Raw genomic sequence first — 19,159 nt, 5'->3', positions numbered from 1 at the left:
AGTTACAAGAAACAGACTTTTTGAAAGCACTCCAGTCTTTAGAAAGCCCAGAGAGTCTCTACTACTGGTCTCAGAGTGCTGATACTTATGTCACACGCATCATGGAATCCCATGGAACAACATCCCAATTTAGAGGTTGGATCTTTCCTGAAGCACGTGGCTTTGGAAGTTTAGCTCTACCCTGGTTACTTTCTTAAGACTCACATAGAGCATCTTTAGTAGCAGTCCTCACAGGGGCTGCCCTCATACCTTTCCCCCTCGGTGGATGTGGTACCATACGGAGGTGCCGCCAAAGTCCACGTGGAAATCTGTGTAGCAGCCCTTAACACTCATCAGACAGTACCTAGCAGGAGACAGGAACAAGAGAGGAGCAAGATGAAGAGAAGTTGCACATACCTGTTTTAAAGTGTCACTTGTGAAAACCCAACAGCTGCAGTATACTCAAGGGTGTGTGGAGGGACAAGATGCGGGGTGGGCGCAGAGACAAGTACTCAGTGGTGTTAGGCTCCAAGGAAATGCAAACTGAGCAGCACTTGAGGCTAAATACTTACAGTAAAAACAGATTGCTGGCAATGGCAGGAGAGTTTATATCAAGAAATCAAATCCACCAAAGGAGCTTTAGCTCAGAGAGGAGAAGGAACAGAATCCCTCTTCACCTTCCTAAAAAACTCTGGGATTCTAAAAGGTCCTTCAAGTCTGTCACTGGCCTACTCTTCTTTGCTGTGGCAGGACAGTAAATACTTGGCAATTCATCCAATTCAACATGCTGTATTAGAATGACAAGCCATGCAAGTTTTACCAAGTGCAACTGGGACTTGCACAGTACTTAATGGTGTTTGCAAACAGTACATGGGGGCAGGTATACACGGACACAGACTCCTCCTCTCTCCCCAACAGCAGGCTGCCTGCCACATTGTTTTCCTTGAGTGACTGCCTGACCCCCTAGATCCACCAGAAGAGGAGGTGCTTCATGAGGGAACTTACTTCTGCACCTTGGGATACTGCATCTCCAGAATGGCATTCGTAGACTCTGTCTGACTCTCCTTCAGGTGTCTTGGCCACATGTTGTCGACCCAGTCGATCAAATCCACCTGCAACCAGAGAGGAATTAGGCCCAAGCCTTGGTAAGAAGGTCCCTAGCTCTCTCCCTCATCAAGTGAGTCAGAGATGCTCCAGGATTTCTAGGAGGCCCTTTGGCCAATTTGACACCTCCAGTGGCCAGGTAACAAATACAGTACTAATGAAGTAGAAATACTATCTATGACTGCAGTGAGACTGCCTCCCAGGCATGATCACAATCACAAGGATGACCAGGCGTCACAATTCCTAGCCAGTTTGCAAACACTGCTACTTCAGGCTTGGGACCGGAATTCAGGGTCCCATGCATTCCATAGCTCTGCAAAATCCAGAGTGCAGATCACCCTGCCATAGAACTGTGCTCTGAAATCTAACTTATTTAAACAAACTGTTGTAATCCTTATGGCTGCATAGGAAACCTTCCAAATGTGAATGAAGAGTACATAGCGCAGCAGTGTCCAATCTACAGAGACCCTGAAACAATAGCTGAGGTATGAACTGCTACCCATTTATATCAAATGGGACTCTCTTTAGGTTTAAGAGTTAATTTAGATGTCAACATTCACTACTAATAGATATCCTGCTTACTTCTCTCACATTCCCAATTGCCTTCTACACCTTCTCAGGACCACCACCCATCCCTACCCAAGCTGCAGAAACTTCCAGCTTTCCCCCCTGCTCAATGCAACTCCTACACAGCAATGTGCATTTGTAAAACAAGATTCTGCTGCACACAGAAGGTTTAAGGATCGTGTAAGTAATTTGAACATGCGATGCTTCACTGGGTTGGGTTATTTCATATTTCATTCAACAGAAATTACTTTAAAACATTCTTAACTTCTTCCAGAAACTCCAGCCTCCTTCACAGGGGGCAAGAGAAACAAGGAAGGCCTGATGCAGGAGTTTAGGAGTATCTTTGTTGGTATAGTAGAACCTCAGAATTATGAACTGACTGGTCAACTATACACCTCATTTGGAACCAGAAGTACACAATCAGGCAGCAGCAAATACCAAAAAAGCAAATACTGTACAGTACAGTACTGTGTTAAATGTAAACTATTAAAAAAAAAATAAAGGAAAAAGTTTTAAAAAGATTTGACAAGGTAAGGAAACTTTCTGTGTTTCATTTAAATTAAGATGTCTAAAAGCCACATTTTAATTTTGCATAGTGAAGTTTCAAAGCTGTATTAAGTCAATGTTCAGTTGTAAACTTTTGAAAGAACCACCATAACGTTTTTGTAAAGAGTTACAAACATTTCAGAGTTACAAACAACCTCCATTCTTGAGGTGTTCATAACTCTGGGGCTCTATATTCCCACCTCCCATTTGGTTGCCTGTGCTTTCACTAACAATGAAACGGAGGCTTCCCCCAAGATGCAGGAAGGGGTTCTACACACCAAGCTTCATAGCAGTTCAGTGCACACAGCTGAACGTGGAAGAACGCGCTGGTTGGAAGACAGCCACGGTTTTGTCAGGCAGTGGAACCAGCTTAACAGGATGAGGTTGGGAGTCAGTGACTCAGTCCATCCCTCCTTGGATTAGCCCAAATGTGTCTTTTATTCAGATTTGGATGTGCTCTACTGTGCATCTGCTCTTGAACCCCTTCCAGCAAGAGCAGGTGACTCCACTCTCTAGTTAGCCCTGCTCATTAGGATCTGTTCACATTTCTCTCACCTATAGGCTGTCACTCCTCACTGTAGCTTTGCCCTCCACCTGCCTCATTAGCTACAAATAACTCTGCCTCCATGACTGCCTTGAGGATTTAGATATGATTATGGTGGCTTCCTCTGACAGCAGAGAGGCGAGGCTCAGGCCAGGCTACCCAATCCTTTCTGCACTTCTCACCAGTTTAGCAAGGTCTGCAAAGCCCAAGGCTTGCATAGAGCTCTAGCTGCTCTTTGGGGCTGAAGCAGCAGCAGCAGCCCCATGAGTATTATGGGGAGGCCTCTGGCTGCTCTCTTCTTCAATACGGGGAGGCCAGCCTCAGTGCTCTACCTTTACTGAGATGAATGATAAGGGGGGAGGAGAAGACAGCTTTACTGACCGTAGCAGGTCTCTGCACAAGGTTCTCCAGCCTCGTGTGGCTGAACTCCAGGCTGATGACGTTATACAATTTCTCCCGCTCTTCCTCTGGGGTCTCATAGTAGCGTGCCCACTGTGCCATGGACATCTCAATGTCCCTCTGCGTGTTCACATCCATGACATCCACCATCCGCCGGCTCCCTGCCAGAGCAAAACAGACATCACTGCTGTGTACAAGGGGCCACTAAGAACAGACAAGCCATGACACCAGATGACAGGCCCCTCCTGAGGGATGAATTCATTAGTCCCACCCATCTATATGCAAGGCCAATCCCTCTCCTGCATGAGTGTACCAATGCCTTTATCCACATCCATACCAGGGCTATGAGAAGCTGTTTAGAGTTTTCTGAACAAAGTCCATTGCTCAGGCTACTCCTGGTCACAGACTAGATTCCTTCTCATGCAGTAAAATCCTTGATTTTTTGGACTGGGAGGAGCTGTTAGAGCCCAGCCAGCCATAAAGACTGTTCTAGCTCATGAAACAAGGGATTCAACAGCTTGAACTACTTCCACCGCCCCCATTTGTCTTCTGAATGTCACCGTGACCAGTTAATGCCATGCCACAAGGTAGCCGAAGAGACACTTACCTACATAGAGTCGCACGTCATTCACACTGAAGTCAGGATCTGGCATCCTGCAAGACAAGATACTTAACTAAAACAAACCAGGGTCTCTCACCACAGGCGCCTCTTCCTCCTGTAGCACTTGGCCTCCATATAGTCATCTCAAAGGCTCCAACCCCACATATTTCCCTTCCTCTCCCTTACAGGACACTACATGCTTCCCCCTCCACCTGTCAGGGCAGTCAAGAGAGCCATAACAGCAGCACAAAATCCAATGTGTGCAAACATTAAATCTACTCAAGTGCCTCAACAGGCAAATGCTGTGCACAACCCGTGGCAAGGGGAATAGAGGTAGCTTAGGAATGGGATAAATTGTCACCAGGGCTTGAACTACAAGTACATACCTAGGAAAAGGTCAGCCTGTGCTTGCGAATCACTGGGCAGGTCTACACTATGGACACCACAGCAGCACAGCTGCACCTATGCCACCATAGTACGGGTGCTTCTTACAGCGACCCAAGAGGTTTTCCTGGCGACGTATGTAATCTGTCTCCCCATGAGGCGGTAGCTAGGTCGACAGAAGAATTCTGCTAAGCTAGGTTGGTTTAACTACAATGCTCGCGGGTGTGATTTTTTTCAAACCCCTGAGCAATGTAACTAGGTCAAACTAAATTTTTGTGTAGAAAAAGCTCAAGTAATGGCCTATCTACACTGGTGATGTGTACCCAGCGTAGCTACACCAGAACAAGCCACATCACACAGATGCAGCACATCTACCCTGTGAGTTTGTACCGGTGTAGCTACACTATCATAAACATCTCCATTGCACACAGGCCCTAAGTCTCTGGCCCTCATGGTTAAAGAAAATCTTTCAAAGTGTGAAGTGAATAATGCAGCAATATCTTACACACCAGAGTCATGGTGTTTTAACTATACCGATCAAGTTAAAATGGTACAAACCACCACTAGGGTGGACAGTTATACCAGTACAAATGTGCTTTTACTGATATAATTTGTTTCCAACTTATTCACAGCTGTAACAGGTAAAAAAAATAAATCATCCCCATAACTAGCATACCAGTACTAAAAACTGTGCAGACTAGGCCTAAATTTGCAGGGAGTCTGAAACAATAGTGCTGAAGGGTGAAATGCCACATTCATCTCAAAGAGAAATTAATTTGAACGCCAACAGCGTTAGTTGATCAAAGTATATAAAGAAAGAGGGATGAGCGTGTTAAGCAGATCTGCATAATTGTAAGTGACATGTCACTTGCACCATCAGTTAATTCTCTCCACTCAAGTCAGTAAAGAGCCACATCCAAGGGACCTACCAGAGCTCAGGGCATTTGAGTCCCACTAAAAGAGATCCAAGCCCAACGAGACCTACAGTGTGCTCGTGATCATATTCTGAATGGTCTCAACCAATTGACTGGCCTCTCCCTTTAGCAGCTCAGGCAGAGTACCTTCATTCTACTGATTATCCCATTCTTATAACTCTCCCCTCAATTTATACTCTCTCAGACAGGGCTGATAACCCAAGCAACTGTCTTTTTGTTCTGTGCTGCTGCAGCACCTAGCACAATGTGGTCTGGTCCATGACTGGAGCTCCTAGCTGCTACAGTAATACAGATAAGACCCAGATGGGGAACCAGTTAGAATGAGCACCTATGTCAAAAGCATGGTATAAGTAAGTTCGACACAGCACTAGTGCAGCTACCAGAATCTGCTTTCCCACAGTTGGGCATGGGGGGCAGTGGGACTAGATTCTGAACTGAGCACTCTTGGGAGAACATCCACAGATACAACTTGGGATAGAAAGACCACCCTCAGGTGGAAAAGACCTGTCAGCCTGCTAGGTTATTTCTCTAGCACAGTCAGTGGCTAGCTAGGCTATAGTCAACCACCCTTGCCTATCCTCAATACTTACTTTATTCCGAGCCCATCGGAGTTCTTGAAAATCAGAGGGTCTCTCAGGCCACCCCGCTGGATGTACTCAACATTGAAGTCTGTATTGGGGCAAAAGAAGAGAAGGGGGGATGTATTAAGGGGAGGTTGCCAGAGATATTCACCAGAGAAAGGGCACGTAGCATGAGAAATGGAAAGAAGAAATGGGCTTGACCACCCTCCCCCACAGAATTTCATCTTCAAGCACTGTCCTAATCAGCAGTAGGCCCTGCCATAGGCATAGGCCAGACAGGCACAAGTAAGGCAGGCCTTGGGGGTTCCTACAGCTGCAGGGACATAGAGGAAGCAGGGAACAAGCAGGGAAATAAATAGAGTTTTTACTAATAGTTTTACTATTAATAGAGTTTTTACTACTATTGTTTACCAAACAAACCAAGTCAAACCCAGTCAAGAATCTTAAAGAAACCAGTAAGACTGCCTCCTTACTGAGGGCTCTGCATCTAAAGCAGTGGTTCTCAACCCATGGGTCAGCTGTGGCCCAATTAGCATACAGCTGCAACCCATAGGACATCCTCAATGCTATACAGGTAGAGTGTGTGTGTGTGTTTGCACGTGCACACGCAAGACAGAGGAGAGGAGGGGGAAGAGTGAGAGAAAGAGAACCACTGATCTAGCGCCTAGCTCACATTAGCTGTATGATCATAGGTGTCACACGCAGGCTTATAGTTGTCCCTTTAACTCTCTCCTTACCCCACCCTGCCTGGGTATGCAAAATAGGGACCTGTCTCCAGTCTTGCTCAGTATGTTTCAGGTGGAGCTTTTCTAGGAAGCAGCTTCAAAAATCATTCCCTGGGATCAGACACCCAGCTGCGGGTCCTGTTGGCCAGAGAGCTGAGTGGGGTAGAGCAGAGATTCCACTTAGCATCTTTCATTGCATCTCCAAGCCACATATCAGTGGGCTACAGCAGGGCATTTTTGGGGGAGGTAGGACTGAAAAACCCTATTTACTCTGCTGCATGTGCTAGGAAAGCAGAGTGGCAGAGAGGAGAAAAACTGAAGACACAGCAAGGGGGAACAAGGCCTTGCTGTTCAAGGGGTTTAGGGGGAGAGAGGAGATAGAAAATAAAAACAGAAGCAAACTTCTGGATTTCAGGAAGGGATTTAGCTACCAATAGTTGGGTCATCACCAATCAAGCTGGCGGCTAAAGAACTCAGCTGAGAGTTGTGTCCCCTAAAGCCCTGAGCACTGGAGGAAGAGCTCCTCTCCTCCCAGAGATTACATATACGCCCTGCAGTACTAGAGAAGTAGTTCTCCTCCCACAAGAGTAAGGATTGTAGAGGACACACTCTGATCAGACAGTCTGTTCACAAGGGCACTTTTTCCCCCCAGAGTTGCTCTCCAGAAACTTTGCAGTAGTGTGTGGATGTGGGCAGAGCACCCAGCAGAGGGGGCACACACCTTTGCCTTCCATAAAGATGACGAAATTGGCATTGAATTTATTGGTGGAGAGTTTCTCCTCCAGGTCGAATGTCCTCTTTCCCTCAATTTCATCATCCGAGATGCCATCATCTTCATAGCGCCGCCTCATTGTGCCACGCTGTGGAGAAAATGAAGAGGAGGAGGAAGAGGAGAACAGCTGAAGACAGCGCCCAGCAGCCAGCCGACTTTCTTTTCCAACTGTCACAATAACCCCAATTTAGATGGCTTGCTGGAAAATGCATTCCAGCTTTACAAAAATCTAGCCTGGGATTTCAGTGGGCCTCACATCACTTGATGGGTATTACACTGGGAATAAGAAAGCCACCCCCTCCCCGCCAGAAAGGAGAAAAAGCTATGTTAGTATGACAACACATTATCCCGGTATTACTCCGGGATATCTACCACTGGCGCACACATTTATTCTCCAGTCCCTTTTGCTCAGGGAAAATCATCAACAATTGTGGTCAGGTCCCTGGATGTAGGCCATGCAACAGCAAGAACAGCTAACTAAGCAACCTCTGCCCCCATTACCAGAAAGCATGCAGCTGTAACTCCGTATTTGTTCTCCCCACCACCTATAGGTTCTCGCACTTTAGACTGGATGGGGGACAGGGGGGATTGGGTTCTTCACTGCCTCCCCTCACTCCAAGTGTTGACCGCATCTCAATTTACAAGGGAGGAATGGGATGGGAGAGTGGCTCACACAAAGTGAGGCCAATGCTCCCATTTCCCTGCTAATTTTCATGAAGAACGTTAGCTGGGCTTTACAAGCTCAATCAGTATTTTGTCTTGAGGTGGGAAACAGAATTTGTTTTTTGTACATTTAGATTCCAGCAGGCCTACCATGTTATTGTATTCTATATACACAGCATAATCAGTCATATTTTCATCTTTGGCCTTGTTGGCACAAAAAAGTTAGTAAGACAGGGAATAGGCAATACCAGTATAAAGATGTTTCTATACTGTTCACACTACAGGATAAACAGCTATGTAGCTTTTCCAGATATATCTCCTAGACACTTCCCTCTAAAGTGCTTAACCTTCAGAACAACGGAGAAGCAAGCTTCAAAATGCCACTCAAAACTGGGCTTTCATTTATTCTTGCAAAATGGCACCCATCACTCACCACCAGGTACGCGGGTGAATTATGGGCACCATTGCAGAGGAGATCATAGAAAGTAAGCTCCTCCAGCCAGGCACGCTTATTTGCCAGCGAAGGGTCATGCACACTTAGGTGCCATATAAATAAATGGTAACTAGCTCGGAGATAAGCAGACGAGTGGTAGGAGCAAATGTAATGCTATGACAGTTGCAGGGCACCTTTCATTTAAAGCTATAGTGCTCTGCAAGCAGGTTTATAGCAGCTGGAGCAAAGGCAGCAGAATAGGTGATGGGCTGAGGCTCATTCAGGGGCCATCTCCACCAGTTCAGATCTGAACCAGGGGGCCAAGTGCTCCCTTGAATCTCCATCCCAGCCAAGCGAGCTGGGATATGAGGGAGTAAAAGCAGGAACTTTCATGGGCAGGGCAAACCCCAGGAGCCACGAATCCCCCAACAGGAGGCACCACCACCTCTGGACATAGTGATGATAATCAGAACAACTAGCAGTTTAGATCCTGGACTCAATTTGCCATTTTACTTGGCCTGCTTTAGTCCTATCCCATCTCTCTGCGGTCAGCTTTAGTCTCTCTACTTTTTCACTCTCCCCGGGCCCCACAATGCATTACAAAGCCATACCATGAACACAAAACCAGAATATTTTTAGAAGTTACAATAAACTTGCCAACCATCACTGTAGGTTGAGTCTTTCACCCTTGTCCTTCTTTGGTCTTGTCTATTAAGACACTGCTCTTTGGAACAAGGAGAATCTTAAGGCTATATCCACATGAGAAAGTTGCACTGGTTTAGCTTAAGGTACACTTCTTAAACCAATTTAGCTAAATCGATATAAAAGGATGTGGTTTAAGAGTGGATTATTCTGACTACCTGAACTTGCAATTAAATTTACAAGTTTGACCTAATAACACCTTCTAAATCACGGATAGATTTATAAGACATTTTCTACCATCCAGCAAACAGAGACATTTACCCACTGATAACACTTCATTAACTTAGTTTGGTTTTCATGGAAGCTTACACATCTTAAACAATACAGGAGTAGCCACCTTATCAGCAAGACGTGACAACATGCAAATAATGGATGAGGATTATAAAAATTACCTCGCTAAATATTCTACAACAATTTTTTTGTTCTCAAACTTGTTTGCATAGTTTGTAGATGGTTAAGTGTTCAACTCCAGTGAAAGTTAACGTTGGTCTTAGAAACCACATTTCCAGAACAGATTGCAAATATGAACAGTATTCTTTGATGTTTTATAAAATACAGTAAGATACAGCCACTTTACATTTTAGGCCATTTTAGGACAAATTAAGACTTTAGGAAGTCTATACTATATCGTTAGCTGTGTACAAATATGGCCAAATTAGGGCCTCAATACTTAAAGTTATAAACGAAAATTTCATATTGAATAATTTTAATTTCATAGTTTTAGAACCATATTTTGCACATTAGCCACTGGGAATAGCATTTACTATAATTAGCCCCAGTGGGAATACTCATAGTAGTTCTGCTATTGTTGTTAAACAACATACCTAGTTGTATTTGTAGGACAAGACCAATAGTCTAAATTCCCAATGACATCCTTGGAGTCTTGATCATCTGAAATCTTAAGGCTGGGTATCTTTCTAAGACATACATTATAGGGCAAACAGAAGTTACGGGCTTAATACAGAGGTTACTGGGTGAGCTTCTAGGGGCTGTGTTTTACAGATCAGACTTGATGACCATAATTGTCCCTTCTGGCCTTAAACTTTTTTTGCTTGCCATGGAAGCATTCACACACACCTAACCGTTTAATGCAGCAATTAAGAGTCCTATACTATGCAGCTTTGGCCCAGGATTTCAAGCTACAGTGGTACAACAAATCTGTGGTCTTAAGCTCAAGGCTTGGTAACGAGTAGTATTTCAGGAGGCAAGAAACATTCGTCTGCATGTTGATTCAGGAAAGGTTTATTTCAAGCCTAAATCTTCCAACCAAACACACATCAAATACAGTACTAACCACTAACAGTTATGTACTTGAGGAAGTTGTGCACCAGTGCAGCTGCACCACAGCTGAAAAACAGGTAAGAAGCTCCTTAGTAAAGATAAGGCCAGAGCTACATTATAGCAGAGCAAAGTGCTTTGCTTTTTGTATAAGTCTTAGGCTAGGTCTACACTACAGCCTATGTTAGCAAAACTTGTCGTTCAGGGGTGTGAATATTCCATCCTCCTGAGCGACATATGTTACACCAACCTAAGTGCTTGTTTGCACAGTGCTATGTCAGCAGGAGAGTTTCTCCTGCTGACACAGCTTCTGCCGCTCGCAGAGGTAGGTTTTTTTTTTTTTTGTTTGTTTGTTTTTTAATGCCGATGGGAGAGCTCTTTCCTGTTGGCATAGAGCATCTTCACCAGACATGCTGCAGAAGTGCAGCTATAATTGATTGGTACAGCTGTGCTGCTGCAGCACTGTATGTATAGATGTGGCCTTACTTAATTTTTAGAAACTCAACTCTCCTTTAAGTGAGAAACCTGTGAGCCCACCTTCCAGCTGCAGTAAAGCCTCCCAACAAGACGGATTGCTAGGATTTGACAGTAGTCAGGAGAAACGGTAGTGACTGTCTTACCACACTGTGTTCATTGAAAGATGCACACTTGCAGCATGCCACCTCCTGCAAGATGGGAGCGAAAGAGACCAGCTCCTTTAACCCCTTGGGATCTGGCTTTTGTCCCCTGGGAGGGTCAAAAAGAGGAAAGCCCCAGATCAAGAAGTGAAGCTTTATCCTAGTCTGTCATCGTATCACTGGAAAACAAGTTCTGAAACTATTATACACCCTCCCCTCATCCAATGCACATATCAAAATAATACACCTCTACAATGGAAGTCTGGATCCTGCCACTGAATCAGGAGAGGCACAGCATCTCACTTTCCCCTGCCCCCTAAGGATTATTATTATTATTTTTTTTTTTGAACAGGTCTCCCTCTGCCTCCCACTCTTTGCACAAGCTAAGGGAGGGAACAATCTGCCAGGATCCTTACAAAACTGGGACTTTCTTGAAAAAGCCAGAACATTAGTCATTCTACACAGAAGGGGTGGAGCTGGCCAAGGAAACTGTCTGTGGTCTGGCAGCCACACAGAGAAGACCCACTCCAGACATTGGAAGTTTCATTTCTGCTCATTTGCTGGAAAAGCTGCATAGCTGTTGATTTTAAGGATACTGACTAGGGCACACCCAACGCAAAACTGAAAGTGAAAAAGTTGGGACAGCCATATTTGTCAGACAACCATACTGGAGATATGGAGTGCTATTTTAAAATAATTCCTAGGCTGAAGAGAAAGCGTGAGGGTGTTAGGAAGCCTTACGGTTACATTTAAAGGTGACTTGCCTGCTGGCACAGAGAAATTAGACTTGATGCTTTTTCCTTCATGATATTAAAGAAAAAACACAAAAGATTCTCTTCTCCTTGTTACATTAGAAACTGAGGTCCTATCTATAGTAGGACATTTTAGAAATAGATGTGGCAGTCAAGGATCAGTTCATCTGTACCAGCGGAAACAGAGCAATCAATGTTTCAGCAGCTTCTGATGATTTCACCATTGTGTTAGAATGAACCTGCTTGTGAGCAAGTTTAACTAAGGGTATTTTTTCTGTTAGTGGTCTCTCCCTTGTTAATAGACTACAGGGAAGCTGACTACACACAAAGTACTGTCAAATGTCCTATCAGAAAACAGAGCCATACCCCTAGCGTTACTTTTTACTTGCATGCAACACATAAGGTTTCTGTAACAATAATTGACAGTATCCCTTTAAATATAGAGACTAAAGAAACTACAGATCCCAGCATGCAATGCTCTATCAATCTGAATAGAGACATGCATATTGAAGCATAATAATAGCAGGCTGGGCTCAACAGTCTGTAGGCCATGCCTGCAGCAAAATGCAGCATCAGATAGTAGTTGCATTTGGCCCTCAATCTGCCCAACTCCAGGTACATCACTAATCCCAGATTACCAAAATGCCCACTAAGTGCCTTCGAAAAGGAAATCTCATTTTTGTAATGCAATTTCTGGTACAAGCTGATAAAAAAGGCACAGGGGCATCAATGCTGGGAGAAACAGGCTTCTTGCAAACTAGTTTCAACAGAAGGAACACCTGGTTGCCATGACAGAAACAAGAAAGGTGTTTCAGGGTTTCCAAGATGAAGCTATACAAAGGCAGATAATAAAATGGGTTTGACCTGAGGCATGTCAAGTCAGATCATGAACCTTTTGCTTCAAGAGACCTAGGCTGAAATTAAACTTTGGTCGCAAGTGACATAACTGGCTGCATCTGTTTAGTTTCTGAATCAGTCTGTAGCAACAAGCACAGCTATTTAGGATAACTAGCAAACATTGCTCAAGGACAGCAAAGGATTGGAATAGCAAGAAGTGCTGCGGTACAGCAGGAGAGCTCCATGTGAGTAAATAAACGGAGCTTACTTTATTTGTAACCAGAAGTTCTTTGAGATTTGGGGCCCTTATCTATATTCCACATGCAGGTATGCATGTGCACCACATGCCTGAGACTGGAAAAAACTTGCAAGTATCATCATGTTGGTCCACAACTGTGCCCTGGATCTCCTCATGCTTGGCACCCAAGAGCATAAGGGGAGATACCAACTGACCACCTCTCCAATTCTTGCTCTAGCATAAATCTAGTTATGATCAGAAGCAGAAGGTAAGAAGGTGGGTAGTGGAATACAAACAGAGACCAAACATCCCAAAGAACTTTCACTTACAGGTATGTAACCTCCATTTCATCTTCAAGTGCTGGTTCCTCTAATTATTCCATGTGTGGCTGGCTGGCAAGCAGTACTCAAACTGGAAGGGTGGGGGACGGTGGGAAGATAACCTGATCCTTTAAGGATCTGACTGTTACGGGATGAGTAAAAATAGAATAGCCATATACTGGAGGAGGAAATACACTTATTGGTGCTAGATGGACCCGCAGTGAAGACCTGACATCTTGAGAGTGGGAAGGTAGTCTAAAATAGCAGAATGCCTGTTGGCCTTGATAACTGGTTCTATTGTACCAGGTAAAGAAATACCTCAATTTGGCTAGTTAACATTTTCTGGCAGAGATACAAGGTGGCTGAAGTAATATCTTCTACTGGACCAACTCCTGTTGGTGAAAGAGGCAAGCTTTCAAGCTACTCAGGTTTCCCAGACCTGAAGAAGAGTTCTGTATAGCTTAAAAATTTGCCTCTTTCACCAACAGGAGTTGGTCCAGTAGAAGATATTACCTCACCCCACCTTGTCTCCCTAATATACTGGGATCAACATGGCTATAACACAGCAACATTTTCTGATAGTCTTTCCTGCTGTAATTAAGAAGAGTTGGAATGGCCACTGAACATGAATACTCTTGATATTTTGATGGGTGTCAGACCTAGCCATGAGGTGGAGAGAGCCTGGGTTGGAATGTCTGCTTTCACTGCTCTTCTGAGAAGGACTGAATGCTGATGGGTTGACATTCACAGAAGGTCTGGAAATCAGCACTGCCTGTGCCAACAGAATACACTGAGAAGGATTCATGCTTTGTATTGACGAATCATCCGTAGAACCAGAAGTGACAGTGGGATGGGAAGGAAAGCATTCAAGTGGCCTGTCCAGCATGGTAGATACGCATCGCCCCTGGAGTCCTGACCCCATGCCATTCTGAAACAATACAAGTTGAACTTCTTGTTCGTGAACAAATCCAAGATGGCATACTACACAGAGTGAAGATATCATTCAGCACTGAATTGTGTAACTCCCATTTGTGATTGATGGCAAAATGCATGCTGAGATTGTCTGCTATCAAGTTCTGAGTGCCAGGAAGGTACGTTGCAGAAACTATGGGGTGATTTCGGATACATCAGTGCCATAAGTTGGCTCTCTTCTACACATAGTGAGAGGGACTTTCCCCCTCTTTGTTTATATAGAAGACGGCTGTCATTTTGCCTGACATTATCCAGACATGATGGGAATGGGAGGAATGCATTGCAGGCCTGTCTGACTGATCTTAGCTTTAGGAGATTGGACATCTTTGGAGGCCATGATGCATATCAAGTACCTTGTTCTGTGTGACCTCCCATGTCTACGAGGGATGCATCTGTGATTGTCATGTCAGGTCTGGGAAGTATGAAAGGAATTCCAATGCACACTTGCTCTGGGTTTGTCCACCAGGTGAGTGAAGCCCTGACATTGGAAAGGGATAGTCATGATGGTTTTCATGCTGTGTCTGTTGTATATACCATTTGCAACCAAGCTTGCAGATAATGGAGATGGCTTTACGTAGGTACAGGTGGCCACGTGGCATACTCAAGAAAGACAGGCTCCGACTGTTATCCAAGGTTTGAGAGTGACTTGATTTATCAGAATACTCATGGCATGGAATCTGTCTCCAGGAAGGTAGGTGGTTAAGTCCCAGATATTCCCTATATAGTTTATGAGCCACATGGGAGTCAGAGTAGACTTTTCCACATTTATTTGGATTACCAAGTATTCCAGGAGGTGGAACGAGGACAAAGCTGTCGACTCAACATCCAGTTGGGATCTGCTGGTTAGAAACCTGTTGTCCAAGCACTGGAAGACTGTGCAGCTCTCTCATCTGTGCTGCCCCTAGTGAAAATATATGACCTTCATGAAGATGCTGTTGGTGGTGTTGTCAGTCTGAATGGGATACCCTGAACTGATAGTGTGCCTGTCCTACCAGAAGGCTGATTAACCTTCTGTATGCGGGTGAACATCCACACAAAGGAAAGGATCTTTCATGTCAAGAGCTGCAAATCATGTGTTTTTCCCCCCAAAGGAGGGACTTATGGATGCCAATGTAAACATGTGAAATTTTAATTTACAAATAAAAATGTTTAGCTGACGTAGGTCAAAAATGGATCTCCATCCTCTCTTTTCCTTGCAAACTATGAAATAGTTGGAGTAGAATGCTCCTCCTTGATGACGTGATAGCACTTGCTCTATAGCTCCTTGTTCGAGGAGAGAGTCCATCTCCTGTCAGAGGATCTCTTTATGAGAATGGTCCCTGAAAAGGAGCTGGGAATGGGGTTTTGAAGGAAGTGGAGAAAGAACTCTGTGTAGCCAAAGTGAATGACATTTAGTACTCATTTGTCCATGTTTACAGCCCTCCGGTTGTGGGCAAAGTATGGTAGGTGGCCACCAAAGTGGATTTCAGAAACATGTGGGGATGGCATCATTATGAGGTTGCAACTCTTGAGTATCCCATCAAAAGTAACATTTAGCTGGTAGATGAGGCTGGGTGATTGTCTTTGAGGTAGATAGGTCTGCATATCTCGGCCTCTGCACCCTTTGATGGTTGCACGGGTTCATATGGTTTGTGGTGGCACAAAGGCTGTGGAAAAGGCCTTGGCTTATATTACCTGTTTATGATGCGTCCTCTTCAGCGCCAGGGTATAAATGCCCAGGGAGCAGAGGACTGTCTGAGAGTCTACTAACAAGTGCAAAGACTTGTCTGGTTTCTCATTAAAGAGAATGATTTCTCTTTGGGAAAAGTCCCTACTGGTGTTCAGAACCTCTCTGGGGAACCCCAAAAGCTGAAACCAAGACTCTCACCATATTACTATTGTGGTCACATCCACTACAGCTTGAAGTGAGGTTTTAGCCATGAGTACACCTTTGTCAACAAGGGTTTGGAATTGGACCCTTTTCCCATGGGGAGGATTCTTTCTGAATTCCAGGAACTTTGAGTAGTTCATAAAATTGTATTTTGCTAACAAGGCCTGGTAGTTAAAGATTCTGAACTGGAGATTGGTGGATGTAAATACCTACATCCCGAGAAGGTCCAGGCGTTTCTTGTCCTCAGGGGTAATCTTAGGGTTTTGTGCCTGGATATTTCTGTGACTGCTTGTACTACTAGCGAATTGGGGGCAAGCTGAGTAAACAGGAATTCTGTCCCTTTTGCAGGCACAAAGTAATGTTTCTCAGCCCTTTCAGGCGTGGGGTACACATTGCCAGTGTATGCCATACCACGCTAGCCGGTTCCATAATGGCCTCATTTACCAGAAAAAGCTACCCAATTGCCTCCGGTGGGCTCCAGGATATCTAAGAGCTTATACCGCATAACTTGAACTTCTTCTAATGGAATCTGAAGTTCTGCAGCCACCCTCTGCAATAGTTTCTGATATTACCCATGGTAATCAGGTGGGGAAGGTGAAGATAGAGCAAATAATACACATCTGTACTGGCAGACCCAGCTCATCATCGCCCTCCTCCATATACCCCTGTGGAGCCAGTTGTTCTTTAGAAGGAGAAGGATGATGTGACTCTGGTAGAGTGCACAGATCTAGGGTATCGTGCATAAGGATCCCACGGATCAGTTATGAAGGCTGGCTTAGGGAGGGCGCCCAGGGCGTTGCATACCAGTGATGTCTTGGAGGGCAACCCTGCTTGGGCAGAGGACTGGTCCGAGAAACTCTCAAGGCCGTCTGGATTAACTTGCTTGAGTTGGGAAGGTGATGGTTTGTCCTAGACATCAGATTCAGCCAATGAGAAGGACGGCTCTGGCTTCATAGGCAGTACCATGAGTGCTGGTACAAGGAAAGAACTGTTACTTACCTTGTGACTTTGTTCTTCAAGATGTGTTGCTCATGTCCATTCCCAATTTAGGTGAGTGCGCACACCATAAGTACCGGTGCTGGAAAACTCCCCCCTCAATGGTACCCGTACAAGCCAGCTCTAGCGCCCCCTGCAGCAGCACGCATATGAGCCTGCATATAGGCACCGCGGGCCTCCCCTCCCTCTCAGTTCCTTCTTGCTGGAACTCCAACTGAGGGGAAGGAGGGCGGGTGTGGAAAGGACATGAGCAACACATCTCAAAGAACAAACAGTTACAAGGTAAGTAAACATTCTTTCTTCGAGTGCTTGCTCATGTACATTCCCAATTTAGGTGACTTACCAGCAGCGTCTCCGGAGGCGGGCAGGAGTTCATGAACATGACCCTTGAAGCACCGCTCTACCGAAGCCAGCATCGTCCTAGGCTTGCTGCATCAAGGCATAGTGGAATACAAAAGGTATGTATGTATCAATGACCAGGTAGCTGCCCTACAGATGTCCAGTATGGGGACATGCACTTGGAAGGCCACAGATGACAGCCCACTCAACGAGAGTGCAGGCATCAAAGACACCGGCGGTGCAACTCCAGCCTGCTCATAGCAGTTTTGGATGCAGGCCGAGATCCACTTCAAGATATGCTGTGAAGAAACAGGCAGCCCTCTCATTTGGTCTGCAACTGCCACGAAGAGTTGTGTTGAGTGCAAAAAGGTTTGGTTCTGTTGATGTGAGATGGGCCCTGGCGTTTTACATCGAGAGAGTGTACATGCCTCTCTCCACTGGAGTGGAGAGATTTGGGACAAAAGACAGGTAACAAAATATCCTGGTTAAGGTGAAAATGAGAGACAACCTTAGGCAAAAAGGTTGGGTGCGGGGGTAGTTGGACTTTGTCTTTATAAAACACCATGTATGGTGGTTCTGATGTTAACGCCCTGATCTCTGAAACTCGCCTGGTGGATGTAATAGCCACCAAGACGGCCACCTTCCAGGACAGGTACGTAAGGCAGCACAAGGCCATGGGCTCGAAGGGGGGGACCTGGTGACTCTAGAGAGAAGAAAGTTCAAGTCCCACTGAGGAGAAGGCTCCCTTATTGGCGGGAAAAGCCTTTCTAAACCCTTAAGAAACATGGCTGTTATCTCGTGCGAAGAGACTGTTTTACCTTCCATCATGGGGTGGGCCACCACATGGGCCTTGATAAATGAGAAGGCCAACCCCCTTGTTTCAAATAGAGCAGGTACTCCAAAATTATTGGAATCGATCCCTGCATCAGGGAAACGCCATGCTTGGTCGCCCAGCAGGTGAAGCATTTCCACTTAGCTCTGGTCGATGGTTTCCTGCTTTCCAAGAGCACGCGCTGAACTTGGGATGAGCAGACCTGCTCCTCCTGACTCTGCCATGGAGCATCCATGCCGTCAGGTGTAAGGAGGCCAGATCTGGGTGGAGCAGGAGCTGATCTCCCCTTTTCTAATATGGCCTCAATTTCCTTCTTGGAGGAGGGGGACAATGAGTCTGTGAACTTGGCCAGTGACTGTCAGATATTAAAGTGGTATCTACCTAGCATCACCCGTTGGTTTGCTATCCATAGCTGCAGGCTAGCTGTGGAATAAATTTTTCAACTGAATAAGTTGAGTCTCTTCACGTCTTTGTGCTTAGGGGTTGAGCTGACTTTCCCCTGTCTGTCCCTTTTGTTGGCAGCTGTGACCACCAGAGATCCCGACGCGGGTATAAAGATATTCAAACCCTTTAGCTGGTACATAATATTTTCTCTCTGCCCTCTTGGGGCGGGACAGAGGAGGGAGGCTGGGGTTTTCCACAAGGCCTTGGCCAGTTTAACAACCTCCTCATGGACTGCGAGGGCCACTCTATTAGGGGCTGCTGAGGCCAGTATTCCAAAGAGCTAGTACTAACTACAACTAAACAACAAACTATGGACACTAGAACCAAGAATAAACCACTAGGGCTTAGCTAGAGAACTTGTGAAGGCAAGAGACGTTCTAGCACCGTCACTGGAGGCAAGAAGGAACTGAGAAGGAGGGGAGCCAGTGGCGCTTATAAGCGAGTGCACGTGCACGCCGCTGCAGGGGGTGCTAGAGCCGGCTTGTACGGTACCATTAGGGGAAAAAGTTTTCTGGCATCGGTGCATGTGGCGCGCACACACACCTGAGTTGGGAATGGACATGAGCAAACACTTGAAGCAGCAGCTCTGGCTTGTGGCCAGAATAGGGGAGTAACCTCCTTTCCATGAAGTAGTTTTTTTGGGGCTCAAAATGTCCCTCAGGAGAACTAGGCCTGAAAGCAGAGGAGATTGTGAGTTCAGGAGGGTGAAGATGTACTCTGGGAAGAACT

General features: G+C 45.4%; 1 protein-coding gene across 2 annotated transcripts in view; it reads right to left on the bottom strand.

Moving 5' to 3' along the window:
* KDM2A (lysine demethylase 2A) overlaps window positions 1-19,159 on the bottom strand; it is a 71,228-nt gene that overhangs the window by 29,829 nt on the left and 22,240 nt on the right. For both annotated transcript variants that reach the window (XM_067532017.1, XM_067532018.1), the window contains exons 4-9: window positions 7,087-7,225; window positions 5,650-5,728; window positions 3,747-3,793; window positions 3,122-3,300; window positions 985-1,091; window positions 250-343 (exon numbers count right to left, since the gene is read on the bottom strand). In XM_067532017.1, the coding sequence (XP_067388118.1) occupies window positions 250-343; window positions 985-1,091; window positions 3,122-3,300; window positions 3,747-3,793; window positions 5,650-5,728; window positions 7,087-7,225 (645 nt within the window). The remainder of the gene's footprint in view (window positions 1-249; window positions 344-984; window positions 1,092-3,121; window positions 3,301-3,746; window positions 3,794-5,649; window positions 5,729-7,086; window positions 7,226-19,159) is intronic.

The sequence above is a fragment of the Emydura macquarii genome, unplaced genomic scaffold (genome assembly GCF_026122565.2).
Source record: "Emydura macquarii macquarii isolate MOO-44397 ecotype Brisbane River unplaced genomic scaffold, CSIRO-AGI_Emac_v2 contig_3235, whole genome shotgun sequence".
In the NCBI taxonomy this organism is placed as follows: domain Eukaryota; kingdom Metazoa; phylum Chordata; order Testudines; family Chelidae; genus Emydura; species Emydura macquarii.
This window is presented reverse-complemented; position numbering and strand designations above follow the sequence as displayed.